The 27,366-nt window shown below is 41.9% G+C and overlaps 1 protein-coding gene across 1 annotated transcript in view; it reads right to left on the bottom strand.

Moving 5' to 3' along the window:
• LOC126086226 (zinc finger protein OZF-like) overlaps window positions 1-27,366 on the bottom strand; it is a 42,493-nt gene that overhangs the window by 11,892 nt on the left and 3,235 nt on the right. Inside the window, exons 3-7 of the mRNA XM_049902392.1 lie at window positions 21,021-21,141; window positions 10,969-11,091; window positions 7,751-7,958; window positions 7,315-7,683; window positions 6,821-7,063 (exon numbers count right to left, since the gene is read on the bottom strand). Of these exons, the coding sequence (XP_049758349.1) occupies window positions 6,821-7,063; window positions 7,315-7,683; window positions 7,751-7,958; window positions 10,969-11,091; window positions 21,021-21,141 (1,064 nt within the window). The remainder of the gene's footprint in view (window positions 1-6,820; window positions 7,064-7,314; window positions 7,684-7,750; window positions 7,959-10,968; window positions 11,092-21,020; window positions 21,142-27,366) is intronic.

Raw genomic sequence — 27,366 nt, 5'->3', positions numbered from 1 at the left:
TATTTGTAGGCTTTGTCCTCACTAGAGTATTGTGTAAGCATAGGAGCCCCTGGAAGGCACAAACAGTTAAGCGCTTGACTACCAGGGAAAAGACTGGTGGATTCTAGCCTACCCAGGGGGTCTTGGAAGTCAGGACTGGCAATCTGCTTCTGAAAGGTCACAGCCTAGAAAATCCTATGGAGCACAGTTCTACTCTGACACTCATGGGGTCACCATGAGTTGGAGTCAACTTGCTGGCAACTAACAATAAAAACAACATGTAAGTTTAATTTATGGGATTTCAAGAATCCTTTGAATTATCTTATCTTATCCTGAGTAACTGCCGTGGCTGCAGTTCCCCCATTTTAGTGTAAAACATTGTGCTGGAAAAGGAAATTTATTTTTGTGAAACTAAAATTATACTCAATGTATTTGAGTGTTTAATCACTGTTTAAGAAAAGAATTTATGCAACTTCCTAGCTACACTGCAGAGAAGGATTAATAAAAAATACACCTTCAGTTTAGTATACACTCTTTCAAAGGGGCAAGTATCTTGCATATCTTGTGCCATATGGGAGAAGAAGTCTATTACAACTATAGCATCAAGCCACATTACCCAATCAGCAAAACCATGAATAAAGCTAAATTGTATCTCCATCTGTCTGATATTAATTCACATAAACAAATTAAAGTAACGAAATAGCAGAAATGGGCCAGGGCACAGAAACAAAGCCACTCCCCAGAATAACGAGGCAGGGTATCAGAAACTTCTTTAAAGTTGTCTTTCAGAAGCAGCTGAAGAAAACCAGCCCCAGGGACATGGGCAGAACCTCCACCTGTGACTGCTGTGTGACCTCCCACCAGGGGCAGTGAGGGGCTGCAGCTGGGAAATCGAACTTGGGGAGCAGGAGACTGCGCAGGCGTGACACCCCATAATAAGTCCTGCTACAGCTCCCAGAAGCCTCCAGGACAGGAGCCATCTTAGAAAGCTGCTGCACACACACCATAGTTAACATATTCCTGCCTATGCTTATGAATACAAATGAATCTTTTCCTTCCTAAAAACTTTTAAAAACCCTGGCAAGTCTTTTGTTCTGTGAGATGGGGGTAAATGTAGCTTAGGCCCTCCTCATCTCCGCCTGCAAGCCTCTTCGATAAAGCTTTGCTTGTGTGGAAAACTCTTCGTGCCTCATCTGCTCATTCTTGACCAGTGAGAGGCAAGAAATTTATTTGATTCCACAACCATATCAGGGACAATAACTGGCTACACTGCACATTCTGAGGGCACAGTCCTCCACAGGCTGCCCTCAGTTCAGACACCAGCTACAAGTTCTAGGGTCTTCAGACCAGCCTGGCTACAAATTTGGGGGTCCCTATGGGCTCAGTCAGGTTCAACAATTTACTAGAAGGACTTACAGAATCAGGAAAGCACTAAACTTATGATTACAGATTTATTACAGGAAAAGAAGATACAAATTAGAACCAGCCAAAGGAAGAGACACATAGGGCAAAATCTGGGACTAGGGTGGTTCCAAATATGAAGCTTCTGTGTCCTCAGGGACACATTACCCTCCCGGCGCTGATGTGTGACAACACATGCACTGAATACCACCAGCCCAGGAAGCTCACCGAAGCTTTGGTGCCTAGAGTTTTTATTGGGGCGTCATTATATGAGCAAGATTGATTGAATCGTTGTCCAAGTGGTTAAACTCAATCTCCAGCCCCTCTATAGCCCCTCCCCATCTCCAAAGGTTGGGCTGATACCTCATGGCCCAAAGCCCCAACCCTCTAATCACATGGCTGCATTTTCAAGGTGGCCAGCTCCCATCTTGAGTCATTTCCTCAGCGTAAACTATCTAGAGGCCCACTATAAATAACAAATACACTCCTATCACTTGTGAAATTCCAAGGGTTTGGTGAGAGGTTCCAGTCCACCCAGAAGTGCCTAGAAAGAAAAGCTTGGTGATATACTTCTAAAAACTCTCTCAGTGAAAAACCTGTAGAACATAGTTCTACTCTGACACACAGGGGGTTGCTATGAGTTGGAATCGGCTTGGTGGCGACTGGTGGCAGTAGAGGTTAGCTCTCAGGAACCAGGGACAAAGGCCAGAGAAATTCTTTATTATGTAAGGACAATCTCTCAAATGGAGCCCCAGTGGTATAGTGGTTTAAGCGCTTGGCTGCAAACAAAAGGTTGGCAGTTCGAATCTACCAGCTGCTCCTTGGAAACCTTATGGGGCAGTTCTACTCTGTCCTACAGGGTGGCTATGAGTCAGCCGGTTTGATGGCAACAGGTTTGGTTCTTTTTTATCTCTCAAATGGTTCAGAATTCAGAAGATGCAAAAAAAAAAAAAAAAAAGGTTGTAAATAGTTATCCTCAAATCTCAAAATCTGTATTTAAACTCACCCTGTATCCCATTGCCATTGAGCAGATTTGACTCATAGTGACCCTATATGACAGAGCGGAACTGCCTCATATGATTTCCAAGACTGTAATCTCTACAGAGCAGACTACCACATCTTCCTCCCACAGAGCGGCGGCTGGATTTGAACTGCCAACCTTTCAGTTAGTAGCTGATCGCTTACCAAGTGTGCCACCAGGGATCTTTAAATATTATTGTTGTTAGGTGCTGTAGAATCTGTTCCGACTCATAGCAACCCCATATACAAAATAACAAAACGCTGCCCAGTCCTGCACCATCCTCACTATCATTGATATGTTTAAGCCCACTGTTTCAGCCACTTTTTCAATCCATCTCGTTGAGGATCTCCTTTTTCGATGACCCTCTAAGTGTAGAAGAAATAAAATCCTTTATAAAGATGATGACTTCTATTGTATTTCATCCAATCTAAGATACCTATGGTTGTACAATACACCATTATTTTATGTACCACTAAGAAAGGGCTCTCCGTTTGAATATTTCATGCCATCAATTATATACCACTTCCCTGTGAGTCAGAAGCCACTCAAGGCACACAACAATAATATGTGGGGGAAATGTCATCTTGCAATTGATGAAATGCAGTTTTACTCAGAAGAGGCTCAAAAACTTCCAGACTTGTTTACAAATACCAGCAAATACCTGTTGTCAAGTCAATTACCACTCATATCAACTCTATAGGACAGAGTAGAACTGCCCCATAGGGTTTCCAAGGAACCGCTGGTGGATTAGAACTGCCAACATTTTGATTAGCAGCCAAGCTCTTAACCACTGCGCCACCAGGGCTACACACCACCAAATAGTAGGGTGAAAAAAAATAATGTAGTATTTCATTGAGATTCCTTTTTTTTTTTTGGTTTACAAGAATAGAAATTTATGCTCTCACAGTTCTGGAGCCTAGAAGTCCAAAATCAAGGTGTCAGCAGGCCCACAGTCCCTCCAAAGGCTCTAGGGAAGAAGGCTTCCTTGCCTCTCCCTAGCTTCTGGTGGCAGCCCGCAGTTCTTGGTGTTCCTTGGCTTGCAGCTGCCACACTCCGGTCTGTGCCTTCGTCATCACATGGCTGTCTTCCCACCACATGTCTCTATTTCTGAGTCTCTTCCTCTCTTCTTAAAAGATATCAGTCAGTGCATTTAGGGCCCACACTAACCCAGTATGACCTCATCTTAACTAACCTGCAAAGCCTCTCTACTTCCAAAGAAGGTCACACTCCAAGGTTCTAGGTAAACATAAATTTTGGGGAGGATGCTATTCAACCCGAAACCCTGGTGGAATAGTGGTTAAGAGCTACAGCTGCAAACCAAAAGGTCAGCAGTTCGAATTCACCAGGCACTCCTTGGAAACCCTATTGGGCAGTCTGTTCTGTCCGATAGGGTCACTATGAGTCGAAATTGACTCTACAGCCATAGGTTTGGTTTGGTTTGGCTATCCAATCCAACACACCCAACAGTAATTGACAAGCCAAGCCCATTCCCCTGCCCACTTCCAGATGTAGACCCACTGCTGTCGGAGGACAGCTCATTTCATTTTCAATCAATTGTTGAATAATAATCCATATATATGGTTCAAAGTCATGCATTTAATAAAAAAAAAATAGCTTCTGTGGAGTCAACTTCAGCGTGGACAACTCCATGTGCTTCAGAGTAGAACTGTGCTCCATAAAGTTTTCAATGGCTGTTTTTTTGTTGTTGTTGTTGTAAGTAGATTCCCAGGCCTTTCTTCATTAGGCTTTCTTACTAAAATAATCAACCATTGCAGTCCAGTTACAATTTATGTAGCATTACAATGATTTTTCGAAGATTCAATACAGATATTTTATGGGAAATTTTTATGTACATGTAAGCATATATAGTATGTATTCACAATGATGTTATCCTAACACATGAGATTTCCAAATATGATTGATACATTTTTGTAATAAAAATGGGTACAAAACCCTTACTCAGAGATTGTTCTGATATATTTTTTGCTTTGTTTTCCAACAAGTGTATTTATGTACATATTTAGTACTTTCTATGACATGGTCTCTTATAACACAACAGGTAAGTGACTTCCCTCATAAAATAAATATCAATGAGAACATGATTTCCTAGATTCATAAAAATATAGAACTTGTTTCTTAATATCTGCCTTAGTTTCTTAGTGCCGCTATAACAGAAATACCACAAGTGTGTGGCTTTAATGAACAGAAGTTTATTTTCTCACCGTTTAGGAGGCTAGAAGTCCAAATTCAGGGACTCCGCTCTAGGGGAAGGCATTATCTTTGTCGCCTTTTGGGAAGGTCTTTGTCTCCTTTCAGCTACTGTTCCACAGTTCCTCAGCCCTCTTCACATGGTATGGAATCTATCTTCCTCCATATGTGATTGCTTGCTCCTGTGCCTAATCTGCTCCTTTTATCTCAAAAGTGATTGGCTTAAGAACACCCTACAGTGATATAGCCTCATTAACATAACAAAGAAAACCCCATCCCCAAATGAGATTACAGCCACAGGTATATTGTTGTTGTTGTCGTGTGCAGTTGTGTTGATTACGTTGAGTCGATTCCAACTCGGTGACCTTATAGGACAGAGCAGAACTGCCCATAGGGTTTCCTAGGTTTTAATCTTTTCCAGAGCAGATTGCCAGGTCTTTTCTTCTGCAGAGCCTCTGGTGGGTTCAAACCATCAACTTTTCAATTAACAGCTGAGCACTTAAACATTGCATCACCAGGTCTCCTTCTCACAGGTATAGAGGTTAGGATTTACAACACTTATTTTTTGGGAACTGCCATGCAGTGGATTATTTAATATGGCCCTTCTAGCCATGCATGGTCTTGTAACTCCCACACAGTGATTGGGTGGGACTATGTAAATAAGGTCCTTGTGGTCCACCAAGGGGAATGGACAGCATTGCTAACAATGCAAACAAGGTGCATGGCACTTGTGGGCTGGGATCACGCAAATAAGGTGTATGGAACCCTAACAAGGGGATTGGTCTATTTTGTCATGCCACTAAGCTTAAAAAAGAGCTAATCCTAGAGCACAGGGAGGAACCTCACTACCACCAAGAAGAAGAGACAGGAGAGGAGTACACATCCTTTGGACCCAGAGTCCCTGTACTGAGAACCTCCTAGGCCCAGGAGACAGACAGAGAATTGTAACACCAGAGACGGCGCAGGACGGTGAGAAATGATGGCAGAGAAACAGCAAAACAGAACCGGGAGACTGGCGTGAGACAGCATGGTAGACATCCCAGCTCATGGAGCAAGGTGATTACAGTGGGCATGCCAACCCAGAGAATAATAGAGCTGGGGGCCCTTGGGAGGAAGGCTTCCTGGCAGAGTGGGTGACTCTGAGCACTTGTCAGAGGAGCTAGGCTTGCTGACCCATGAATGAGAGCTGAGTGCCTTTGGTTAGGAGGCTTCCTGGTAGAGTGGGGTATGTGTGGGCACTTATAAGTAGAGCTAAAGAGCTTTGTAACACTTGATCCAGCAGGACAGAGGCCACACCAAGGCCACACCAAGATGCCCATGGGCTCATGGGCCCACGAGCCAAAGGAGAGGCTTTCCTGCGAAGAAGGCCAAAAACTTGCCCTGACTGAAGAACTGTGTCTTGAGTCATGTCTGACCCTGAACTGTAAACTGTGTCTTGAGTCATGTCTGACCCTGAACTGTAACCTGTTATTTCCCTAGTAAACTCCATAATCATGAGCATTGTCTGTAAGTTCTACGTGGCCATTACAATGAATTATCAAATCCAGCAGAGAAGTAGAGTATGCTGTGGGAGGGATGGCTGGTGTCAGAATCGGTAAAAAAAAAAAAGTTGGAGAGACGAGGTATGTCTGACCTCCACCTCATAGAAATCAGCCTTGGGCTGGTGTTGACAGTGATTCCCCCTCCTTATGAAGTTAGAGGACCTCTGATGCCGCCGTGTGACTTTTACAGGGACACAATTCAATCTATAACAATATCAATTCTCTGATACCAACATAGCTGAAGTTCATGCTGACAGCATCCCCACAACCAGTATATAAAGAGATGTTCCTCTCTGTTCGGATTCTCTGGGCTACACTCAATTGACATTTATTGGGAAAGGTATTTCTTCATGTCTGGCATTCTACCTAGTACAATTATCTGACGGGTAACGAGGTGTGAGTTTGAAAGAAAGCTTATTCACATTCACTGCAGCACTGAGGTTTCACTCCTACGTAAATGCTGTGGTACAATGAACTATTCTCTCTCAATGATAACTTTCAGATATCCAAGTCATTCATAATTTCTCTCCTCCATGAGTTTTCTGATGTAAAATGAGTCTGAATTTGTGGGAGAAAGTTTTCCAACACTCACTGCGTTCATAAGGCTTCTCGCCTGTGTGAGTTCTTTGGTGTATAATAAGATGTGATTTCTGAGCAAAAGATTTCTGACATTGACTGCATGCATGAGGTTTCTCTCCTGTATGTATTTTCTGATGTACAATGAGGCTAAACTTCTTAGGAAATGTTTTTCCACATTCACTGCATCCATAGGGCTTCTCTCCTGTATGTATTCTCTGGTGGATAATGAGGCTAAACTTGTGGGAAAAAGTTTTTCCACATTCAATGCATTCATAAGGTCTCCCCCTTGAGTGAATTCTCTGATGGATAAGGAGATATGACTTCTGGCTGAAGGCTTTCTGACATTCACCACGTTCATAAGGTTTCTCTCCAGTGTGTGATCTCTGATGAATAGTGAGGTGTGACTTTTGGTGAAAGCTTTCTGACACTGACTGCATTCATAGGGCTTCTCACCTGTATGAGTTCTTTGGTGTAAAATAAGACTAAACTTGATGGAGAACATTTTCCCACATTCGTTGAATCCATAGGGTTTCTCTCCTGTATGAGTTCTCCAGTGGATATTGAGAACCGACTTAACACTAAAGCCTTTTCCACATTCACTGCAATTATAAGGTTTCTCTCCTGTGTGAGTTCTCTGGTGTCTAATGAGCTCAGACCTCTGGATGAAGGCTTTTCCACATTCATTGCATCCATACGGTTTTTCTCCTGTATGAGTTTTCTGATGTAAAATGAGACTAAATTTAAGGGGGTATGTTTTGCCACATTCACTGCATCCGTAGGGTTTCTCTCCTGTGTGAGTCCTCTGGTGGTTAACAAGCTGTGACTTATTGCCAAAGTCTTTTTGACATTCATTGCATCTGTAGGATTTTTCTCCTATATGAGTTCTTTGATGTAAATTAAGTTGTGATTTATCATTGAAGCCTTTCTGACATATACGACATTCAAAGCACTTCTCTCCTGTGTGAGTTCTCTGATGTTTATTAAGGCGTGACTTATCAGTAAAGGCTTTTCCCACATTTACTGCATGCATAAGGTTTCTCTCCCGTGTGGGTCCTCTGACGCTTAATGAGGTCTGACTTCTGGGAGAAGGCTTTCTCACATTCACTGCAGTCATAGTGTTTCTCTACTGTTTGAGTTTTCCACTGTTTAATAAGCTGTGACTTATGGCTAAAAGCTTTAGCACGTTCCTTATATTCACTGTATTTTTCTCCAATATGAGTTTTCTCATACTTAATATGAGAAAATAATTTGTCATATTCATTAAGTTCAACTTCATTTATTACATAGCTTCTACTCATAATAATGTACTCAGGATTAGGTTTCAAGTGTTTTCCAAGTGTGTCAAATATGTAAGATGTTTGCTGTAAAGAAATATCAATGTTTGAGTTCAGAGGAGTTTTTTTTTTTTTTTTTTCAAATTCATTATTTTTGGGGTGACTCTCCATCATTTCAAGGTTGCCTTGGTTTTCTTGGTGCCAGTCTGAATGTTTATTGGCTTGCCAGGCATCTCCTAGAAAGGAGACCGATGAATCCACCACGATCATGTAATAGAAGAGGTAGAATCTCATAGCAAAGGCCAAGGAGAGAAGAGAAAGTGAGACTGTGGGTTTGGAACAAAAGTCTGAGGCACTTATAAATGGAAGAAGTGGGAAAAAAAAAAAAGAAAGAAACAACAAGAGCTATGAGATGTACACAACATGAGAAGAGGGGAAATTCATGACCACTTTTAACATACAAGAAAATGGAGCTGAGCTAAGGCCATGGATTAGAGAATATCAGGTAAACGAGATGCCAGGGAGAGAGATTCATGAGGAAAGCAAGCTCCGTGATGAGACTGAGAGGGATCTGATCAATGTACATAAAAGAACAAAGAGTATTGTTCTAAAAAAAAACAAGAAAATAGAGGACACTGAGTTTACGTTAATGGTGGTAAAATAATTTGGAAAAGGAAAGCGAGGATGGATGCATAACTGGAAGAACGTAATCAATGTCACTGAATTGTACCTGTAGAAGTTGTTCAGATGATATGTGTTTTGTTATGTGTATTTTCACCACAATAAAATTTAAAAAACTGTATATGATAAATAAAAACAGAGTTTTAAAGCAAAACACACACACACAAAACAAGCAAAAGAGTTCTAATATGGAGTGATTAAAAAGTGGAGGTGAATCTCACTCCAACAAGGCTGGCATTAATCCAAAAAACACAAAATAATAAATGTTGGAGAGGCTGCGGAGAGATTGGAACTCTTATACACTGCTGGTGGGAATGTAAAATGGTACAACCACTTTAGAAATCTATCTGGCATTATCTTAAACAGTTAGAAATAGAACTACCATACAACCCAGAAATCCCACTCCTCGGAATATACCCTAGAGAAACAAGAGCCTTCACACAAACAGATATATGCACACCCATGTTTATTGCAGCTCTGTTTACAATAGCAAAAAGCTGGAAGCAACCAAGGTGTCCATCTACGGATGAATGGGTAAATAAATAGTGGTATATTCACACAATGGAATACTACACATCGATAAAGAACAGTGACGAATCTGTCAAACATTTTATAACATGAAGGAACCTGGAAGGCATTATGCTGAGCGAAATCAGTCAGAGGCAAAAGGACAAATATTGTATAAGACCACTATTATAAGATCTTGAGAAATAGTATAAACTGACAAGAACACATACTTTTGTGGTTACGAGGGGGGGAGGGAGGGAGGGAGGGAGAGGGTTTTTTTACTGATTAATTAGCTGAAAAGAACTGCTTTAGGTGAAGGGAAGGACAACACTCAATACATGGAAGGTCAGCTCAAGTGGACTGGACTGGACCAAAAGCAAAGAAGCTTCTGGGATAAACTAAATACTTCAAAGGTCAGCGGAGCAAGGGCAGGGGTTTGGGAACCATGGTTTAAGGGGACTTCTAAGTCAATTGGCAAAATAATTCTATTATGAAAACATTCTGCATCCCACTTTGAAATGTGGCATCTGGGGTCTTAAATGCTAACAAGCGGCCAACTAAGATGCATCAATTGGTCTCAGCCCACCTGGAACAAAGGAGAATGAAGAACACCAAGATCACACAATAACTAAGAGCCCAAGAGACAGAAAGGGCCACATGAACCAGAGACCTACATCATCCTGAGACCAGAAGAACTAGTTGGTGCCTGCCCACAGTCGATGACTGCCCTGACAGGGAGCACAACAGAGAACCCCTGAGGGAGCAGGAGATCAGTGGGATGCAGACCCCAAATTCTCATAAAAAGACCATACTTAATGGTCTGACTGAGACTGGAGGAATCCCGGCGGTCATGGTCCCCAAACCTTCTGTTGGCACAGGACAGGAACCATTCGCGAAGACAACTCATCAGACATGAAAGGGACTGGACAGTGGGTAGGAGAGAGCTGCTGATGAAGAGTGAGCTAATTATATCAGGTGGACACTTGAGACTGTGTTGGCATCTCCTGTCTGAAGGGGGGATGGGAGGATAGAGAGGGTTGGGAGCTGGCAAAATTGTCACGAAAGGAGAGACTGGAAGGGACTAGGGGGAGAGCAAGTGGGAGTACGGAGTAAGGTGTATATAAACTTATATGTGACAGTCTGACTAGATTTGTAAACGTTCACTTGAAGCTCAATAAAAGTTAAAAAAATAAAAAATAAAAGAAGTGGAGGTGATATCAACATATGTGAGGAACTCATGCCAGCTGTTCTGAGTTACATTCAAAGGTTTAAGAATTTCAAGAAGATTTCTCCAAACAACATTTCAGAGATGCCTCTCTATTACTGACCAACTGTGGTTTTACTTCCATTTTTCTCATAGGGTTCATTTTTCACTTACTCACCTGGATGAACTTGACTCTGAATTTCTTCCTGTACTATCCATGGTTTTCCTTGCTCCAACTGGAAGACTGTATCTGCTTTGGTAACTTGGTACCCTACTCATGGGAAATTATACAGGACCAATGGATCCAACTACTTGGGCTACAAGGCTTCTGAAAAACGAGGAAAATTACATTTAAGGGGCTGGACCATTTGCATTTTAGCAAAGTAAAGGCCTTTTACTTGGCAGGTGAGGGCAAAACCCTCTTTCAGGGGTCAGAAAGGTACTAAGAATCTATGACATATGCAACTCAGGTCTAAAAATGTAATGCACTTATGAGGCACCTCTTTAGCACTGAGATAGGAAAGGCAACTGAGTGGGTATACTTCATTACCTAGTGAAGCTCTGCCTACCCACTGATACTAGGTTGCTGTAATTCTCCAACATGACATCTCTGTAGAGGTTCTTCTCAACAGACTCCAGTAGCTGCCACTCCTCCCAGGTGAAGACCACAGCCACATCTTTGAATGACTGTGAGCCCTGTAATAGAACATTCAGATTCATTCTAAAGGGATTACCATTGGTTAGTACTATAAAGATAAGAGGGAATTTGTTACAATAATTTTTCTCATGTTAAGTCACTAGGCTGCCTACTGTGTACTAGTTTGGCATCGTTGTTGTCAGTTGCTATAGATCTGATTCTGATTCATGGAGATCCCATGTATGTGGAACAGAACTGCTTATAGGGCTTTGAAGGCTGTGACCTTTCAGAAGCAGATTGCCAGACCTGTCTTCTGAAGTGCTTCTGGATGGGTTTGAACTGCCAACCATTGGGCTAGTAGGCGAGTGCTTAACTGTATTTGCCACCCAGGGACTCCTTAGTTTACTTTATAAATACTCCCTGTATGCTTTGTAAATGCAAATAATGTAAAAACCAAAATTTTATTTAAAATATCCTACCTTTGTGTTTGTTTGTTTTTTACCTTGTGTACCCATTCATAAATATTGAATGAACATATTACTCTCTTAACTGTATGTAGTATTAAGAAAAAAAGGTAACAGTTCCCACTGAGTTGACTCTGACTCATGGCGACCCCATGATCTATCCTGCATAGGGTTTTCATGGTTGTGACCTTTTGGAAGCAGATGGCCTGGCCTTTCTTCTGAGGTGCCTGTGGGTGGGTTTGAATCACCAACTATTTAGTTAGTAGCCCAGCTCTTAACCACTTGCGCTACCCAGGGATTCCGTATGTATTACTGTTGTTGTTGTGTGCCATCATGACACGTGCCATCACATCGATTCTAACTCATAGTGACCCTATAGGATAGAATAGAACTGCCCCATAGGGCTTCTGGGCTGTAATCTTTATAGGAGCGGATTGCCAGGTCTTTTATTATACCTCCTCAAATTCACTGGAAAATCAAGTGGGAAATAAACATATCAAGAAACAATGCACCTGGGACTTGGACATTTTCTGCTGTCCTTTGACACAGTCAATAACTCTAACACCTTCTCTGTTCTTGATTCTATGGGCTCTTCTCTAGGATCTACATTTCGTCTTTAACCAGTACGTCTCTGGTTAAAGACGAAATGTAGATCCTAGGGTCTCTTCTTCCTTCCCTTATAGGAGCTTTCTTATCCCAGGAAGTTCAAACTTGAGGATTCAAAGCAAATTCACTGAGACTGGAGGCAATTAACAAAGCAGAGCTGGTAGATAAGGAAAATAAACAATTAGCCACCTTGGAAATAAAAAGAAGGATTTATGTGACAAGTAGGATAGACTGAGATCGGTGAAGGACAGACCGACATAGCCAATAAAACTTCCAGAAGAACACATAAGAGAGAAAGGGAGAGAGGCACTATCTGAAGGGAAAAGTAGCTTAGAATTTTCAGAATTGTCGAAATGCAAAGTCCTCTTCTGGACATTTCACTTTGCAAACTAGAAAGGATCAACACAAATAATGCTGCACGCAGACATATTTTGGTGAAGTTACAAAATATCTAAGAAAAAGAGAATATCTTAAACGCTATCAGAAAGAAAAGATAGTTCACCTACAAATGTGACTGTTGAAATTAGTACCAACGATAGATGCCAAAAGACACGGGAGTAATCATTTCAAAGTGCTTAGATAAAATAACACTCAACCTGAATTTTGGGCTGAAATCACCAGTAATGATGGCAAAACAAAAATATTTTGAGATAAAATAAACGTAAATGAGCTAAACTCATCTACTAAAGACAGATCATGAGACATAAGATTTAACAATAAAAAGCATACCTAATTATATGTGGCTTTCAGGAGAAAAAAACCACAACCTACTGTCAAAAAAAAAAAGGAAAGCAGATTATATGGGGCTGAAACATATACAACAGGGCAATACTAACCAATAGAAAGTTCTTGTAGCAGCGCCTTTTAAAAATTATCATTTTAAAAACCATTAAAGGATGTATTTCACCAAGAAGAAAAGAGAACTAAGAGCGAAGGTGGGAAGGAAAAGGAACAAAAGTATAAACAGAAGCTGGTTGTATTGATTGTTTAGAGGATATATACATACATATTTTTTTAAAAGGTGAAAAGTAAAACAAACTATTGATGACAATAACCCTTTTGGGTATAGGCTGTATATACATATATTTGTTGAGCTGTTTCAACAAACAGATGCAAAGCTAGAGGTGCTTACTCATCTATGCCAAGAAATTTGGAAGACAGCTATCTGGCTAACCAACTAGAAGAGATCCACATTTGTGCCCATTCCAAAGAGAAGCAATCCAAAAGAATGAGGAAATTATTGAACAATATCACTAATATCACATGCAAGCAAAATTTTGCTGAAGATAATTCGAAAGCAGTTGCAGCAGTACATTGATAGGGAATTGCCAGAAATTCAAGCCAGATTCAGAAAAGGATGTGGAACAAGGGATATCATTGCTGGTGTCAGACAGATCTTGGCTGAAAGCAGAGAATACCAGAAGGATGTTTACCTGTGTTTTATTGACTATGCAAAGGCATCGACTGTGTGGATCATAACAAATGATAGATAACATTGCGAAGAATGGGAATTTCAGAACACTTAATTGTGCTCATGAGGAACCTGTACGTAGACCAAGAGGCAGTTGTTTGAACAGAGCAAGGAGAAACTTCATGGTTTAAAAACAAGAAAGGTGTGCATTAGGGTTACATCCTTTCATCATACTTATTCAATGTGCATGCAAGCAAATAATCTGAGAAGCTGGACTATATGAAAAATGTGGCATCAGGACTGGTGCAAGATTCATTAACAACCTGCATTATGTAGATGACACAATCTTGCTTACTGAAAGTGAAGAGTACTTGAAGCACTTACTGATGAAGATCAAATACCATAGCCTTCAGTATGGATTATACCTCAATATAAAGAAAACAAAAATCCTCACAACTGGACCAGTAAGCAATATTATGACAAATGGAGAAAAGACTGGTGTTGTCAAGGATTTCATTTTCCTTGGATCCACAATCAACACCCATGGAAACAGCAGTCAGGAAATCAAATAACGTATTGCATTGGGCAAATGTGCTGCAAAAGACCTCTTTAAAGTGTTTAAAAGCAAAGATGTCACTTTGATGACTAAGGTGTGCTTGACTCAAGCATGATATTTTAGATCATCTCATATGCATGCGAAAGCTGGACAATGAATAAGGAAGACCAGAGAAGAATTGATGCCTTTGAATTATGGTGTTGGTGAATACTGAATACACCATAGACTGCCAGAAGAACAAACAAGTCTGTCTTGGAAGAAATACAACGAGAGCATCCCTTGAAAATGAGAATGGCGAGACTTCCTCTCACATACTTTGGACACGTTATCAGGAAGGACCAGTCCCTTGAGAAGGACATCATGCTTGGTAAAGTAGAAGGCCAGTGAAAAAGAGGAAGATCCTCAACAAGATGGACTGAACCAGTGGCTGCAACAATGGGCTTAAACATAACGACTGTGAGGATGGTGCAGGTCCGGGCAGTGTTTCATTCTGTTGTACATAGGGTCACTATGAATAAGAACTGACTCCATGGCAAACTGCAACAACAACAACCTATACATACATACACAAACACACACACGTATACATCTATTCTTAAAGAAGGTGAAAGGTGAAACAAACTATTGATAACAATAACACTTTTGGTTGCAGAAGTTTGTGAGGATAGAAAATCGAATTATGTTAAATTTCATTATCACCACCTGCCTGTCTGTTTCTTATACTGTGATGGCTTTCGTGTTGCTATGTTGCTGGAAGCTATGCCATTGATATTTCTAATACCAGCACGGTCACCTCACATCATACACAAAAACTAACTCAAAATGGATCAAAGACCTACATATAAAACCTAAAATCATAAAGATCATGGAAGAAAAAATAGAGACAATGTTAGGGGCCCTAACACATGGCATAAATACAATACAAACCACAACTAACAATGCACAAACACCAGAAAATAAACTAGATAACCAGGAGCTCCTAAACATTAAACACTTATGCTCATCAAAAGACTTCACCAAGAGTAAAAAGAGAACCTACAGACTGGGAAAAAATATTTGGCTACAACATATCCAACAAGGGTCTAATTTCTAAAATCTATAAAATATTTCAACACCTCAACAACAAAAAGACAAATAATACAATTAAAAAATGGGCAAAGGATATGAACAGACACTTCAACAAAGAAGACATGCCAGTGGCTAACAGACACATAAGGAAATGCTCTCAGTGATTAGCCATTAGAGAAATGTAAATCAAAACTGCAATGAGATACAGTCTCCCCCGACCTAACTGGCACTAATCAAAATAACAGAAAATAACAAATGCTGGAGAGGTTGTGGGGAGATTAGAAGTTTTATGCATTGCTGGTGGGAATGTAAAATGGTACAACCACCCTGGAAAATGATATGGCACCTTCTTAAAAATCTAGAAATAGAAATATAATACGATCCAGCAATCCTACTCCTAGGAATACATCCTAGTGAAATAAGAGCCATTACACAAATAGACATACGCACACCTGTGTGCATTGCAGCATTATTCATAATAACAAAAAGATGGAAACAACCTAAGTGTCCAACAACAGATGAACGGATAAACAAATTATGGTACATACACACCATAGAATACTACACAACAATAAAAAACAGGGATAAATCTGCGAAACATCTTACAACGTGGATGAATCTGGAGGGCATTATGCTGAGTGAAATAAGTTAATCACGAAAGGACAAATATTTCATGAGGTCACTATTAAAAAAAACTCATGAAAAGGTTTCCACACAGAAAAAAAAATCTTTGATGGTTACAAGGGACGGGAGGGGTGGGGAGGAGAAATCACTAACTAGATAGCAGACAAGTGTTAACCTTGGTGAAGTGAAAGACAATACACAATACAGGGGAATGACCACAACTTGACCAAGGCAAAGTCACAGAAGCTTCCTAGACACATCCAAACACCTTGAGGGATGGAGTTTCTGGGGCTGAGGACTGGAGACCACAGTCTCAGGGATATCTAGGTCAACTGGCATAACATAGTTCCTAAAGAAAATGTTCTACATCCTGTTTTGGTGAGTAGTGCCCCAGGCCTTAAAAGCTTGTGAGCGTTCATCTAAGATATATCTACTGATCTCATCCTGTCCAGAGCAAAAGAAAGTGAACAAAGACATAAGGAAAATATTAGTCCAAAGGACTAATGGATCACATGAAGCACAGCCTTCACCAGCCTGAGCACAGAAGAACTAGATGGTGCCAGGCTACCACCACCGACTGCTCTGACAGGGATCACAGTAGAGGGTCCCTGACAGAGCAGGAGAGAAATGTAGAAAAAATTCAAATTCATAAAAAAGTCCAGACCTACCGGTCTGACAGAGACTGGAAGAACCTCCAAGACTATGGCCCCCTGACACCCTGCTAAGTCAGAACTGAAGCCATTCTGAAGTCTACCTTTCAGCCAAAGATTAGACTGGCCTATAAAACAAACTATAACACAAGTGAGGAATGTGCTTCCTACTTCAATCAAGTATATGAGTCCTCGTGGGCAACACTTTCCCAAAAGCAAAGATGAGAACGCAGGAAGGGAAAGGAAAAGTGGACAAATTGACACAGGACACCCAGGATAGAAACGGGGAGAGTGCTGACATATTGTGGGGATTGCAACCAATGTTACAAAACAATTTATGCACACATTTTTGAACGAGAAACTAATTTGTGCTGTAAACTTTCACTTAAAGAACAATAAAATAAAAAATTAGCCAACGAAAGCCTATAGATTACAACAGAATACTGTCCAATATAGTGGTAGAAAATGAGCACCCCAGATTGGAAGGCACTCAAAACAAACAGTGGCCACAACAACGGACTTGCGCATACCAACAATGGTGAAGATGGCACAGGACCTTCCAGGGTCGCTGTGAATGGAAGTCAACTGAACAGCAGCTAACAACAAATTTCATTAACATGTGTTAGAAACTGAGTAACCATTTAAATCACTGAAACTCAGACTATAGCTTCCAAGCATGCAAAGGGGAAAAAAAGGAATATAGAAAATTTTATTAGTCCAACAGATAGCAGAGAATGAAGGGAAAATGGAGAGAAAAAGTATAGAAAATTGAAAAGATGGTAGAAACAAGTCAAAATATACCAGTAATAACCATAAATATAAATGGATTCAACTCATTTATTTAAAAACAGAGTATCAAATTAGAAACCAAAACCAGAATCTAGTTTTCAAAAGACAAATCTAAAAAAGAGGCAGGAAAATAGTGTATTAAAGTATAAACCAAAACCCAAACTTGTGGCCTGCAAGTCAATTCTGACTCATAGTGGCCCTGTAGGGACAGGGTAGAGCTGCCCCACTGGGTTTTCAAGGAGTGACTGATGGATTCGAACTTTCATCCATTTGATCAGCAGCCATAGCTCTTAACCACTATGCCACCAGGGAATAGTAGGGCGGAACTAGTAGTGGGGGCAGGGCTTAGCTGTTGACCAAGGTGATGCTTGTGTGCCATTAACCACTACGCCACCAGGGCTCCAAGTATAAACTAGGCAATTATTAACCAAAAGAGAGGTGTTCTGATAATAGCAATATCAAACAGCACATTCATTATTTGCAGCAGCAAGAGAGATCAAACACCAGGGGAAACCATTGGACACCTCAAAATAGGAGGTTTTGGAAGAGGTTCCTGGGCGGTACAAACAGTTTGTGCTCGACTATTAACCGAAAGGTTGTGGTTCAAAGCCACCCAACAGCGCCATGGAAAAGAGGTCTGGCAATGGGTTTCCAGTAAGATTACAGCCAAGAAAACCCTATGGGGCTCCGTTCTACTCTGTGACACATGGCGTCACCTTAAGTCAGAATCAACTCTATGTCAACAGGTTGATTTGGGAAGAGATATATAGAAGTCTTAAGGAGTAGAGTTAGCCATACAATGGTCTTGGCAGCAATTGGTCAAAATTTGTAAACCAGAGAGAGGCTAGAACAGTCACTAGTTCTACCCTTAGAACAAGGTTTCTCAATCTTGTTACTATCCACATTTTGGGTTGGATGATTCTTGGTTGTGGGTATATCCTGTGCATTGTAGGGTATTTAGCAGCTTGCCTGGCCTTTTCCCACTAGAATCCCATAGAACTTCCCAGGTGTGCCAAACAAAACTGTCTCCAGATATTGGCAAATGTCCCCTGTTGGGCAAAATTGCCCCCGGCTGAGAACTACTTAATGCCTTACAATATAAAAATCTACGTGAATTACTGCAGTACAGTGAATTACTTAGTATGGCCCTTCTAGCTATAGTCTTTGTAAAAAAGTTCTACCAAATAACCAAGAGGATTCGATAACTTGCTAATAATGTAAACAAGGTGCATAGCATGCTTGTGGGGGTGGGACCATGCAAATAAGGCATATGGAACATTAATGAGGGGATTGGTCAGTTTTGCCATCCCACTAGGCTTAAAGGGAGACACGGAGAAAGGGCGAGGAGCTATAACTCGAAAGACTGCGAGAGGCGGTCGCACTGCAGTAGCAAGAGCCACAGCAGTGCGAGATGGCTGGACCCACAGAGCTAGGAGTTGTAACACGTACACGAGAAGGCTCCCAGTAGGGCTCAGCAGCAGAAGGTAAGAAGAACCTGTCCTGATCAAGAACTGTATCCTGAGTTGTTCTTGTTACTTCTAAGTTGTTCCTGGTACTGAGTTGTGCCTTGTTACTTCCTACAGTGCAATGAATTACTTAATATGGCCCTTCTAGCCATGGTCTTTGCAACTCACACACAATGATTTTAGACTATGCGAATAAGGCACAGAGAACCTGTGATGGTTGGGTCAACTCAACTAAGCCATGAATCCCAGTATCATATGGTTGTTCTCCATTTTGTGATCTGATGTAATTATCCTACCTATCCTCCATTTTATGTGTTGTAAATTCCAACCACTACATATTAATGAGGCGAATTGGTAAGGGGTGTATCTCGATTCAAAGACTTGGAGGAGGATGTGACTCAACCCTCGCCCTTACACAAGTTACACCCTTTCCGGCAGTGTGGTCTGCATCCAAGGTATGTATGTGGGTGTCCTGGCAGAGCTCTTTCTCCCACTTTGGATCCAGCATCCAGTTCCTCATTGTCTGACCCCCCGTTTTTGGTATCTGGGCCAGCAACCTTCAGTCTGACCTGCCAATTCTGGGATTTGCTGGCTTCAGCAGCCCCTGGGCTGGTGGCCTATCATCTGACCTGCTTCACTAGCTTCCATAGCCTCGTGAGCCAGAAGCCTGTGGTCTGCTGGGTTAGTCAGCCCCTGCAGCCATGCGGGTCGAGAGAAGACTATGCCAGCCTTCACAACTGCATGAACCATTTCCTTGATATGGCTCATGAGTTCTATGAGACGTTGCAGCAAGTTATGGAATCCAAAGATGGGAGAGAGAGTACTCAGGGGAGGAGTAGTAGATGTTAAGAGATGATGGAGTGGTACAGCACTTTGGAAAACTTAGATATTTGGGACATCTTTAACCTCTGCCTCATAGGAACCAGCTTTGTGCTGATCCTTACGAAAGAAAATTATTCATTTAGCAAGATTCAAGAGAAATATGCTATACATTTGGGGACCAAAGGCCCAGACATAAGACCTTTGATAATAAGTATATTGCTTAAGATTTGTTTAGATCTTGATCATTTTGAAGCACTCTTCATTGTTGCAAGGACAGTGAGAAGAGGGCATGACTCAAAGAACAATGGAGGTTGGAAAGCAGGCTTTGAGGAAGGTACTAATTTTACCTATGGGTAGTTGGTTCCCATTGCCCAAGAATGGGTCTTCAAACCCCAATGGCCTTTAAAACCCAAAGGCCTCCCAAACTCATATCCCTACAAACCTCTTGGGAATCAATGCCTGTCCATACCATATCCAAAATATGGGTCACACAGCCAGCCCAGTCCACTCCAGTATTAAGTTCTACAGGCAAACTATCACTGGCCTATCTAGACCCAACACTACCTCAAACACCCAGACCCCATGACTCTAAGTTACCACTGGAAATCTCCAAAGACAACAACCAAAATCTGTTCCAGGTACTGACCTCCCCCCAAGACCACCCCATTAACTGACGATCCCAAAGACTCTGCAATCACTGACCTCCCAAAGGATGCTCCAGTCATTTACCTTCCACAAGGACACTCGATCACTGACCTTCCCTGAAGGTGCCTCAAACACTGGGCCCCTCTCCAAGGACACCATAATCACTGACACCCCAATCACTGACTTGCCCCCGGGAGCCCAAAGGCACTCAAACACTGGCCTTCCACAACATCAACCAAATCACTGACAACCCACAATTGTCCTAATTACTGACTTCTCCCTCAAGGAGTCCCAAACACTGACCTCCCTCCGAAGATGCCTGAGTCACTGACATTCCCCCAAGCCATCCCAAGAACTGACCTTCCCCCAGAAGACCTGAGGCCCTGAGGTACTTTCAATGACACCTCAATCATTGACCTCCCACCATGTACCCTCAATCAATGATCTTTCCCCTTAGGCCACCCCATCCCTGACCTATCTCTGCCAAGAACATCACAATTATTGACTCACCTCTAGATCACATCAATCACTGATCTACCTCCAAGACCGCCCCAATCGCTGACCTCCTCCGAAAGGCGTTCTAAGCGCTAACCACCTTTTGAGGGCACCACAATCTCAGACCCTCTCTCGTCTGGTACCATTCCCGACCGTCCCTCTCCATCCTCAGTCAAGGAACTATCCCGCTTCCCAAAGGGCTTTCTCCTCTCAGACTCCCCACAGACCTACCCCACCGCTAACTCCAAATGTGCACAAATCTCCACAAATCCAGTTCAACCTGATTCTGCCACCAAAACGCAAAATTCAGACTCGTTAAATCATCCTACGCGTACCATCGGGGTTGAAATAGCCTCGGACCATCACTTCCGCTTTAGATTCACTAACCTTACTGCCCCACCTAACTTGTCAAGCTTAACCTCTGTAGCATCCGAGTCTGCAGGCTGCCGACTACCACCCCACGGCTTCCAGATACCGAGCTTCCACTTGGCTTTTGGATATTTTTCAAACATACTACAAGACAGTATGGCAGCGCTCTTTTAGCTGATTTAAGTGGGAGCCGCCATCTTGGAAGATACGCCGTAAAACCTTTCTTTCGACCCAAGGTTGCATTAAGTCGGAAACGACTCCAATGCAATGGCTTAGTTTATTTTTACGGTAGTTTCACTTTTGTGAAGGAAGCCCTGGTGACGTTGTTGTTAAGTGCTATTGCTGCTAACCAAAGGGTCGGTAATTCCAATCCGCCAGGCGCTCCTTGGAAACTCTATGGGGCAGTTCTACTCTGTGCTATAGAGTCACTATAAGTTGGCATCCGCTCAACGGCATTGGGTTTGATTTTTGGTTTTGGTTCACTTTTGTACGTGTTGACGCCACCGCAAGCGTCGCAAAAGGCGATGCACTTGCTTTACGCCATCTCCGCGTTCCGCGTGTCCAATTCACTTCAGTAAGACGAACAAAGACCGAAGATGGCCGCCCTCAGTGTGCAGCTTGTACGGATAAAGCCGGGAAGCAATATAGTGAGCGCGGCCGTCTACACATCTGTACAACAAATGAACTGTCCTTTAGGGAGTGGGGAGCAGGGGACGGGGTACCTCTGGAATGAGCCTAGAGAAAAGTATAGGCTTTGGAGCAGCCAATTAGTGGGAGGGAAGCAGTATGCCTCACTGAAATCATAGAGAAGGCAACGAGCTCCAGGGGGGTTATGAGTTGGGTGACATCATCAGACTGAAGGGTAAAGGGAATAAAACTGGTTGCGACTAGTGATTCCGACTCATAGTGACCCTATAGGACAGAGTACAACTGCCCCATAGGGTTTCCAAGGAGCCGCTGGTGGATTCAAACTGCCAACCATTTGGTTAGCAGTCATAGCTCTTAACCACTACGCCACCAGGGGATAGTAGGGTGGGACTGGTAGTGTGGGCAGGGCTTTGCTGTTCACCAAGGTGGTGTTGTTATGTGCCATTAACTCATGTAGAGCCCCGGTGGTGTAGTGATTAAGAGGTTGCCTACCAACCAGAAGGTCAGCAGTTGGAATCCACCAGCCGCCCCATGGAAATCACGGGGAAGTTCTACTCTCTCCTATAGGGTCACAATGAGTCAGAATTGACTCGAAGGCAACGGGTTTGGTTTGTTTTTTGGTCAACTCATAAGTGACCCTATAGGACAGAGTAGAACTGCCCTATAGGGTTTTGAACCCTAGACTGTAATCTTTATGAGAGCAGATATCCAGGTGTTTCTATTGCAGAGCCCCTGGTGGATTCCACCGCTGACTTTTCAGTTAGTAGCAGAACGATTAACGGTTGGGCCAGCAGGACTCCTTGTTGACCAAGAAGGTAGGTGGTGGCATCCAGGGAATGGAAGACCAGAAAGTGTTGGTGGAAATTTCTGTGTAGGCTTTATCTTAATCAAATGTTTTCACAAAGATAATTTCTACCAAATAAATTCTTAGAATTTAAATTGCTGAGTCAAAGAGAATGAAAATTTTGCATTGGAGAGACAATTCCAAATTATTGTCCTAAAATATACTATTAATGAATACAATTTACTTGCTGATATCCACCCACTTCACAAGGATGCCCCCATAAAATAGCTAGTATTTAAGTGTATACACGTGTTTTAAACAGGGAATTATGCCGTGCTTGATAATTGAATCATCACATTTAATACTCTCAAAAGCTGTAGATGGTGGACATTGGTATTACCCTTCTTTAATGTAGGGTCTCTCGACGACAACGGGTTACATATGAAAAACACAAACACAACGTAGTTAGAAAGGCTAAGTCTTTTAGAATGCCTATTTCCTCATAACCTCGTCAGTCTTAATATTTGCTGTTCTTAAGGGTAAAAAAAAAATCTTAGATTAGGTTTCTTATCATATAAATTACATGTTCATTCATTTAATTTTTCTATTTTAGGTTGTTTATCTTTTTCTTAATTATTTTAGAATCTCTTTACATATGTGGATTTTTTATATCTGTTAATTCTTTTCCATTCTTTTTTTATAGGCTAGAGCATTCAGCCCCCACGTGTCTTTCAGTTTCTTGTACTGTGTGGGCTTTTGTGTTGCTGTGATGCTGGAAGCTATGCCACCGGTATTCAGATAACAGCAGGGTCACCCATGGAGGACGGGTTTCAGCTGAGCTTCCACACTAAGACAGACTAGGAAGAAGGACCCGGCAGCCTACTTCTGAAAAGCATTAGCCAGTGAGAACCTGATGAATAGCAGCGGAACATTGTCTGATATAGTGCTGGAAGATGAGCCCCCCAGGTTGGAAGGCACTCAAAAGACGACTGGGGAAGAGCTGCCTCCTCAAAGTAGACTCGACCTTAATGACGTGGATGGAGTAAAGCTTTCGGGACCTTCATTTGCTGATGTGGCACGACTCAAGAGAAAAAACAGCTGCAAACATCCATTAATAATTGGAACCTGGAATGTACAAAGTATGAATCTAGGAAAATTGGAAATCATCAAAAATGAAATGGAACGCATAAACATTGATATCCTAGGCATTAGTGAGCTGAAATAGACTGGCATTGGCCATTTTGAATCGGACAATCATATAGTCTACTCTGTTGGGAGTGACGACTTGAAGAGGAATGGTGTTGCATTCATCATCAAAAAGAACATTTCAAGATCTATCCTGAAGTACAACACTGTCAGTGATAGGATAATATCCATACGCCTACAAGGAAGACCAGTTAATACGACTATTATTCAAATTTATGCACCAACCACTAAGGCCAAAGATGAAGAAATAGAAGATTTTTATCAGCTGCTGCAGTCTGAAATTAATCAAACATGCAATCAAGATGCATTGATAATTGCTGGTGATTGGAATGCGAAAGTTGGAAACAAAAAGAAGGATCAGTAGTTGGAAAATACAGCCTTGGTGACAGAAACAATGCCAGAGATTGAATGATCGAATTTTGCAAGACCAACGACTTCTTCTTTGGAAATACCTTCTTTCACCAACATAAATGGCGACTATACACATGGACATCACCAGATGGGACACACAGGAATCAAATTGACTACATCTGTGGAAAGAGACAATGGAAAACCTCATTAGTCAGAACAAGGCCAGGGGCCGACTGCGGAACAGACCATCAATTGCTCATATGGAAGTTCAAGCTGAAACTGAAGAAAATCAGAGCAAGTCCACGAGAGCCAAAATATGACCTTGGGTATATCCCACCTGAATTTAGAGACCATCTCAAGAATAGATTTGACACATTGAACTAGTGACTGAAGACCAGACGAGTTGTGGAATGACATCAAGGACGTCATCCATGAAGCAAGCAAGAGGTCACTGAAAAGACAGGAAAGAAAGAAAAGACCAAGGTGGATGTCAGAGACTGAAACTTGCTCTTGAGCGTCGAGCAGCTAAAGCAAAAGGAAGAATCGATGAAGTAAAAGAACTGAACAGAAGATTTCAAAGGGCCTCTCGAGAAGACAAAATAAAATATTATAATGACATGTGCAAAGAGCTGGAGATGGAAAACCAAAAGGGAAGAACACGCTCAGCGTTTCTCAAGCTGAAAGAACTGAAGAAAAAATTCAAGCCTTGAGTTGCAATAGTGAAGGATTCCATGGGGAAAATATTAAATGATGCAAGAAGCATCAAAAGAAGATGGAAGGAATACACAGAGTCATTATACCAAAAAGAATTAGTCGATATTCAACCATTTCAAGAGGTGGCATATGATCAGGAACCGACGGTACTGAAGGAAGAAGTCCAAGCTGCTCTGAAGGCGTTGCTGAAAAACAAGGCTCCAGGAATTGATGGAATATCAATTGAGATGTTTCGACAAACAGATGCAGCGCTGGAGGTGCTCAATTGTCTATGCCAAGAAATATGGAAGACAGCTTCCTGGCCAGCTGATTGGAAGAGATCCATATTTATGCCTATTCCCAAGAAAGGTGATTCAACCGAATGTGGAAATTATAGAACAGTATCATTAATATCACACGCAAGCAAAATTCTGCTGAAGATCATTCAAAAGCGGCTGCAGCAGTGTATCGACAGGGAACTGCCAGAAATTGAGGCTGGTTTCGGAAGAGGACATGGAGCCAAGGATATCATTGCTGATGTCAGATGGATCCTGGCTGAAAGCAGAGAATACCAGAAGGATGTTTACCTGTGTTTTATTGATTATGCAAAGGCATTTGACTGTGTGGATCATAACAAACTATGGATAACACTGTGAAGAATGGGAATTCCAGAGGCAGTTGTTCGGACAGAACAAGGGGATACTGATTGGTTTAAAGTCAGGGAAGGTGTGCGTCAGGGCTGTATTCTTTCACCATACCTATTTAATCTGTATACTGAACAAATAATACCAGAAGCTAGACTATATGAAGAAGAACGGGGCATCATGATTGGAGGAAGACTCATTAACAACCTGCATTATGCAGATGACACAAGCTTGCTTGCTGAAAGTGAAGAGAACTTGAAGCACTTACTAATGAAGATCAAAGACCACAGCCTTCAGTATGGATTACACCTCAACATAAAGAAAACAAAAATCCTCACAACTGGAGCAATGAGCAACATCATGATAAACGGAGAAAAGATTGAAGTTGTCAAGGATTTCATTTTACTTGGATCCACAATCAACAGCCATGGAAGCAGCAGTCAAGAAATCAAAAGACGCATTGCATTGGGCAAATCTGCTGCAAAGGACCTCTTCAAAGTGTTGAAGAGCAAAAATGTCACCCTGAAGACTAAGGTGCACCTCACCCAAGCCATGGTATTTTCAATTGCATCATATGCATGTGAAAGCTGGACGATGAATAGGGAAGACCGAAGAATTGTGGTGTTGGTGAAGAATATTGAATATACCATGGACTGCCAAAAGAACGAACAAATCTGTCTTAGAAGAAGTACAACCGGAATGCTCCTTAGAAGCAAGGATGGCCAGACTGCATCTTACAGTTTGGACATGTCGTCAGGAGGGATCAGTCCCTGGAGAAGGACATCATGCTTGGCAGAGTACAGGGTCAGTGGAAAAGAGAAAGACCCTCAACGAGGTGGATTAACACAGTGGCTGCAACAATGAGCTCAAGCATAACAACGATTGTAAGGATGGCGCAGGACCCGGCAGTGTTTTGTTCTGTTGTGCATAGGGTCGCTATGAGTCAGAAGCGACTCGATGGCACCTAACAACAACAGAACATTCAGACCAATTTGAATTATAACAATGATCCTTTGTATCCTACTTTTATTTCTGACTTTTTTTTTTTGCTTTAAGTGAATTATAGTGACCCCATGTGTTTCAGATTAGGACTGCACTCTGTTTTAATTTATTTTTAATTGTGAACATTTACAAATATAAGGAGTCCTGGTGACGCAGTGGTTAAGCGCTCAGCTGCAGTGGTGTCACTAGGGTTTGTGTCACTCAGTGCAGTAACTCATAGTGTCACCACACTCCACCCCCGGCATGGACCTCCTCCTATACCAGACCATACAGAATTCTTGCAGCAGCAATGAGAACAGCCTGTGCTTGTAGTGCCTGCAGACGAAACCACGTGATTCAAGTTTCATTCTAATTGGATAATAACAGCTCTGATTTGAACGCACTAGAAGGTTCAAGAAGTAAATTAGAATAGAGTTTTAGAGTGAAATTAGTCACAAAAGGACAAATATTGTATGAGACCACTATTATAAGAACTCAAGAAAATGTTTAAACACAGAAGAAAACATTCCTTGATGGTTACGAGGATTGGGAGGGAGGGAGGGAGGGGGTATTCACTAATTAGACAGTAGACAAGAATGATTTTAGGTGAAGGGAAGAATAACACATAATACAAGGGAAGTCAGTCAGCACAACTGGACTAATCCAAAAGCTAAGAAGTTTCCTGAATACAGCCAAACATTTCAAGGGACAGAGTAGCAGGGGCAGGGGTCTGGGGGCCATGGTTTCAGGGGATGTCTAGGTCAATTGGCATAACGAAGTATACTAAGAAAAGGTTCTGCATCCCCCTTTGGTGAATGGTGTCTGCGGTCTTAAAAGCTAGCAAGTGGCTGTCTTAAGATGTGTCAACTGGTCTCAACTCACCTGGAGTAAAGACAATGAAGAACATCAAAGACACAAGGAAAATATGAGCCCAAGAGAAAGACAGGGCCACATAAACCAGAGACTCCATCAGCCTGAGATCGGAAGAACTAGATGGTGCCCAGCTACTACCAATGATGGCCCGACAGGGAACACAAAAGAGAATCCCTGATGGAACAGGAG

The sequence above is a fragment of the Elephas maximus genome, chromosome 11, assembly GCF_024166365.1.
Source record: "Elephas maximus indicus isolate mEleMax1 chromosome 11, mEleMax1 primary haplotype, whole genome shotgun sequence".
In the NCBI taxonomy this organism is placed as follows: domain Eukaryota; kingdom Metazoa; phylum Chordata; class Mammalia; order Proboscidea; family Elephantidae; genus Elephas; species Elephas maximus.
The sequence above is the reverse complement of the archived record's forward strand: the minus strand, read 5'-3'. Positions and strand labels throughout refer to the sequence as shown.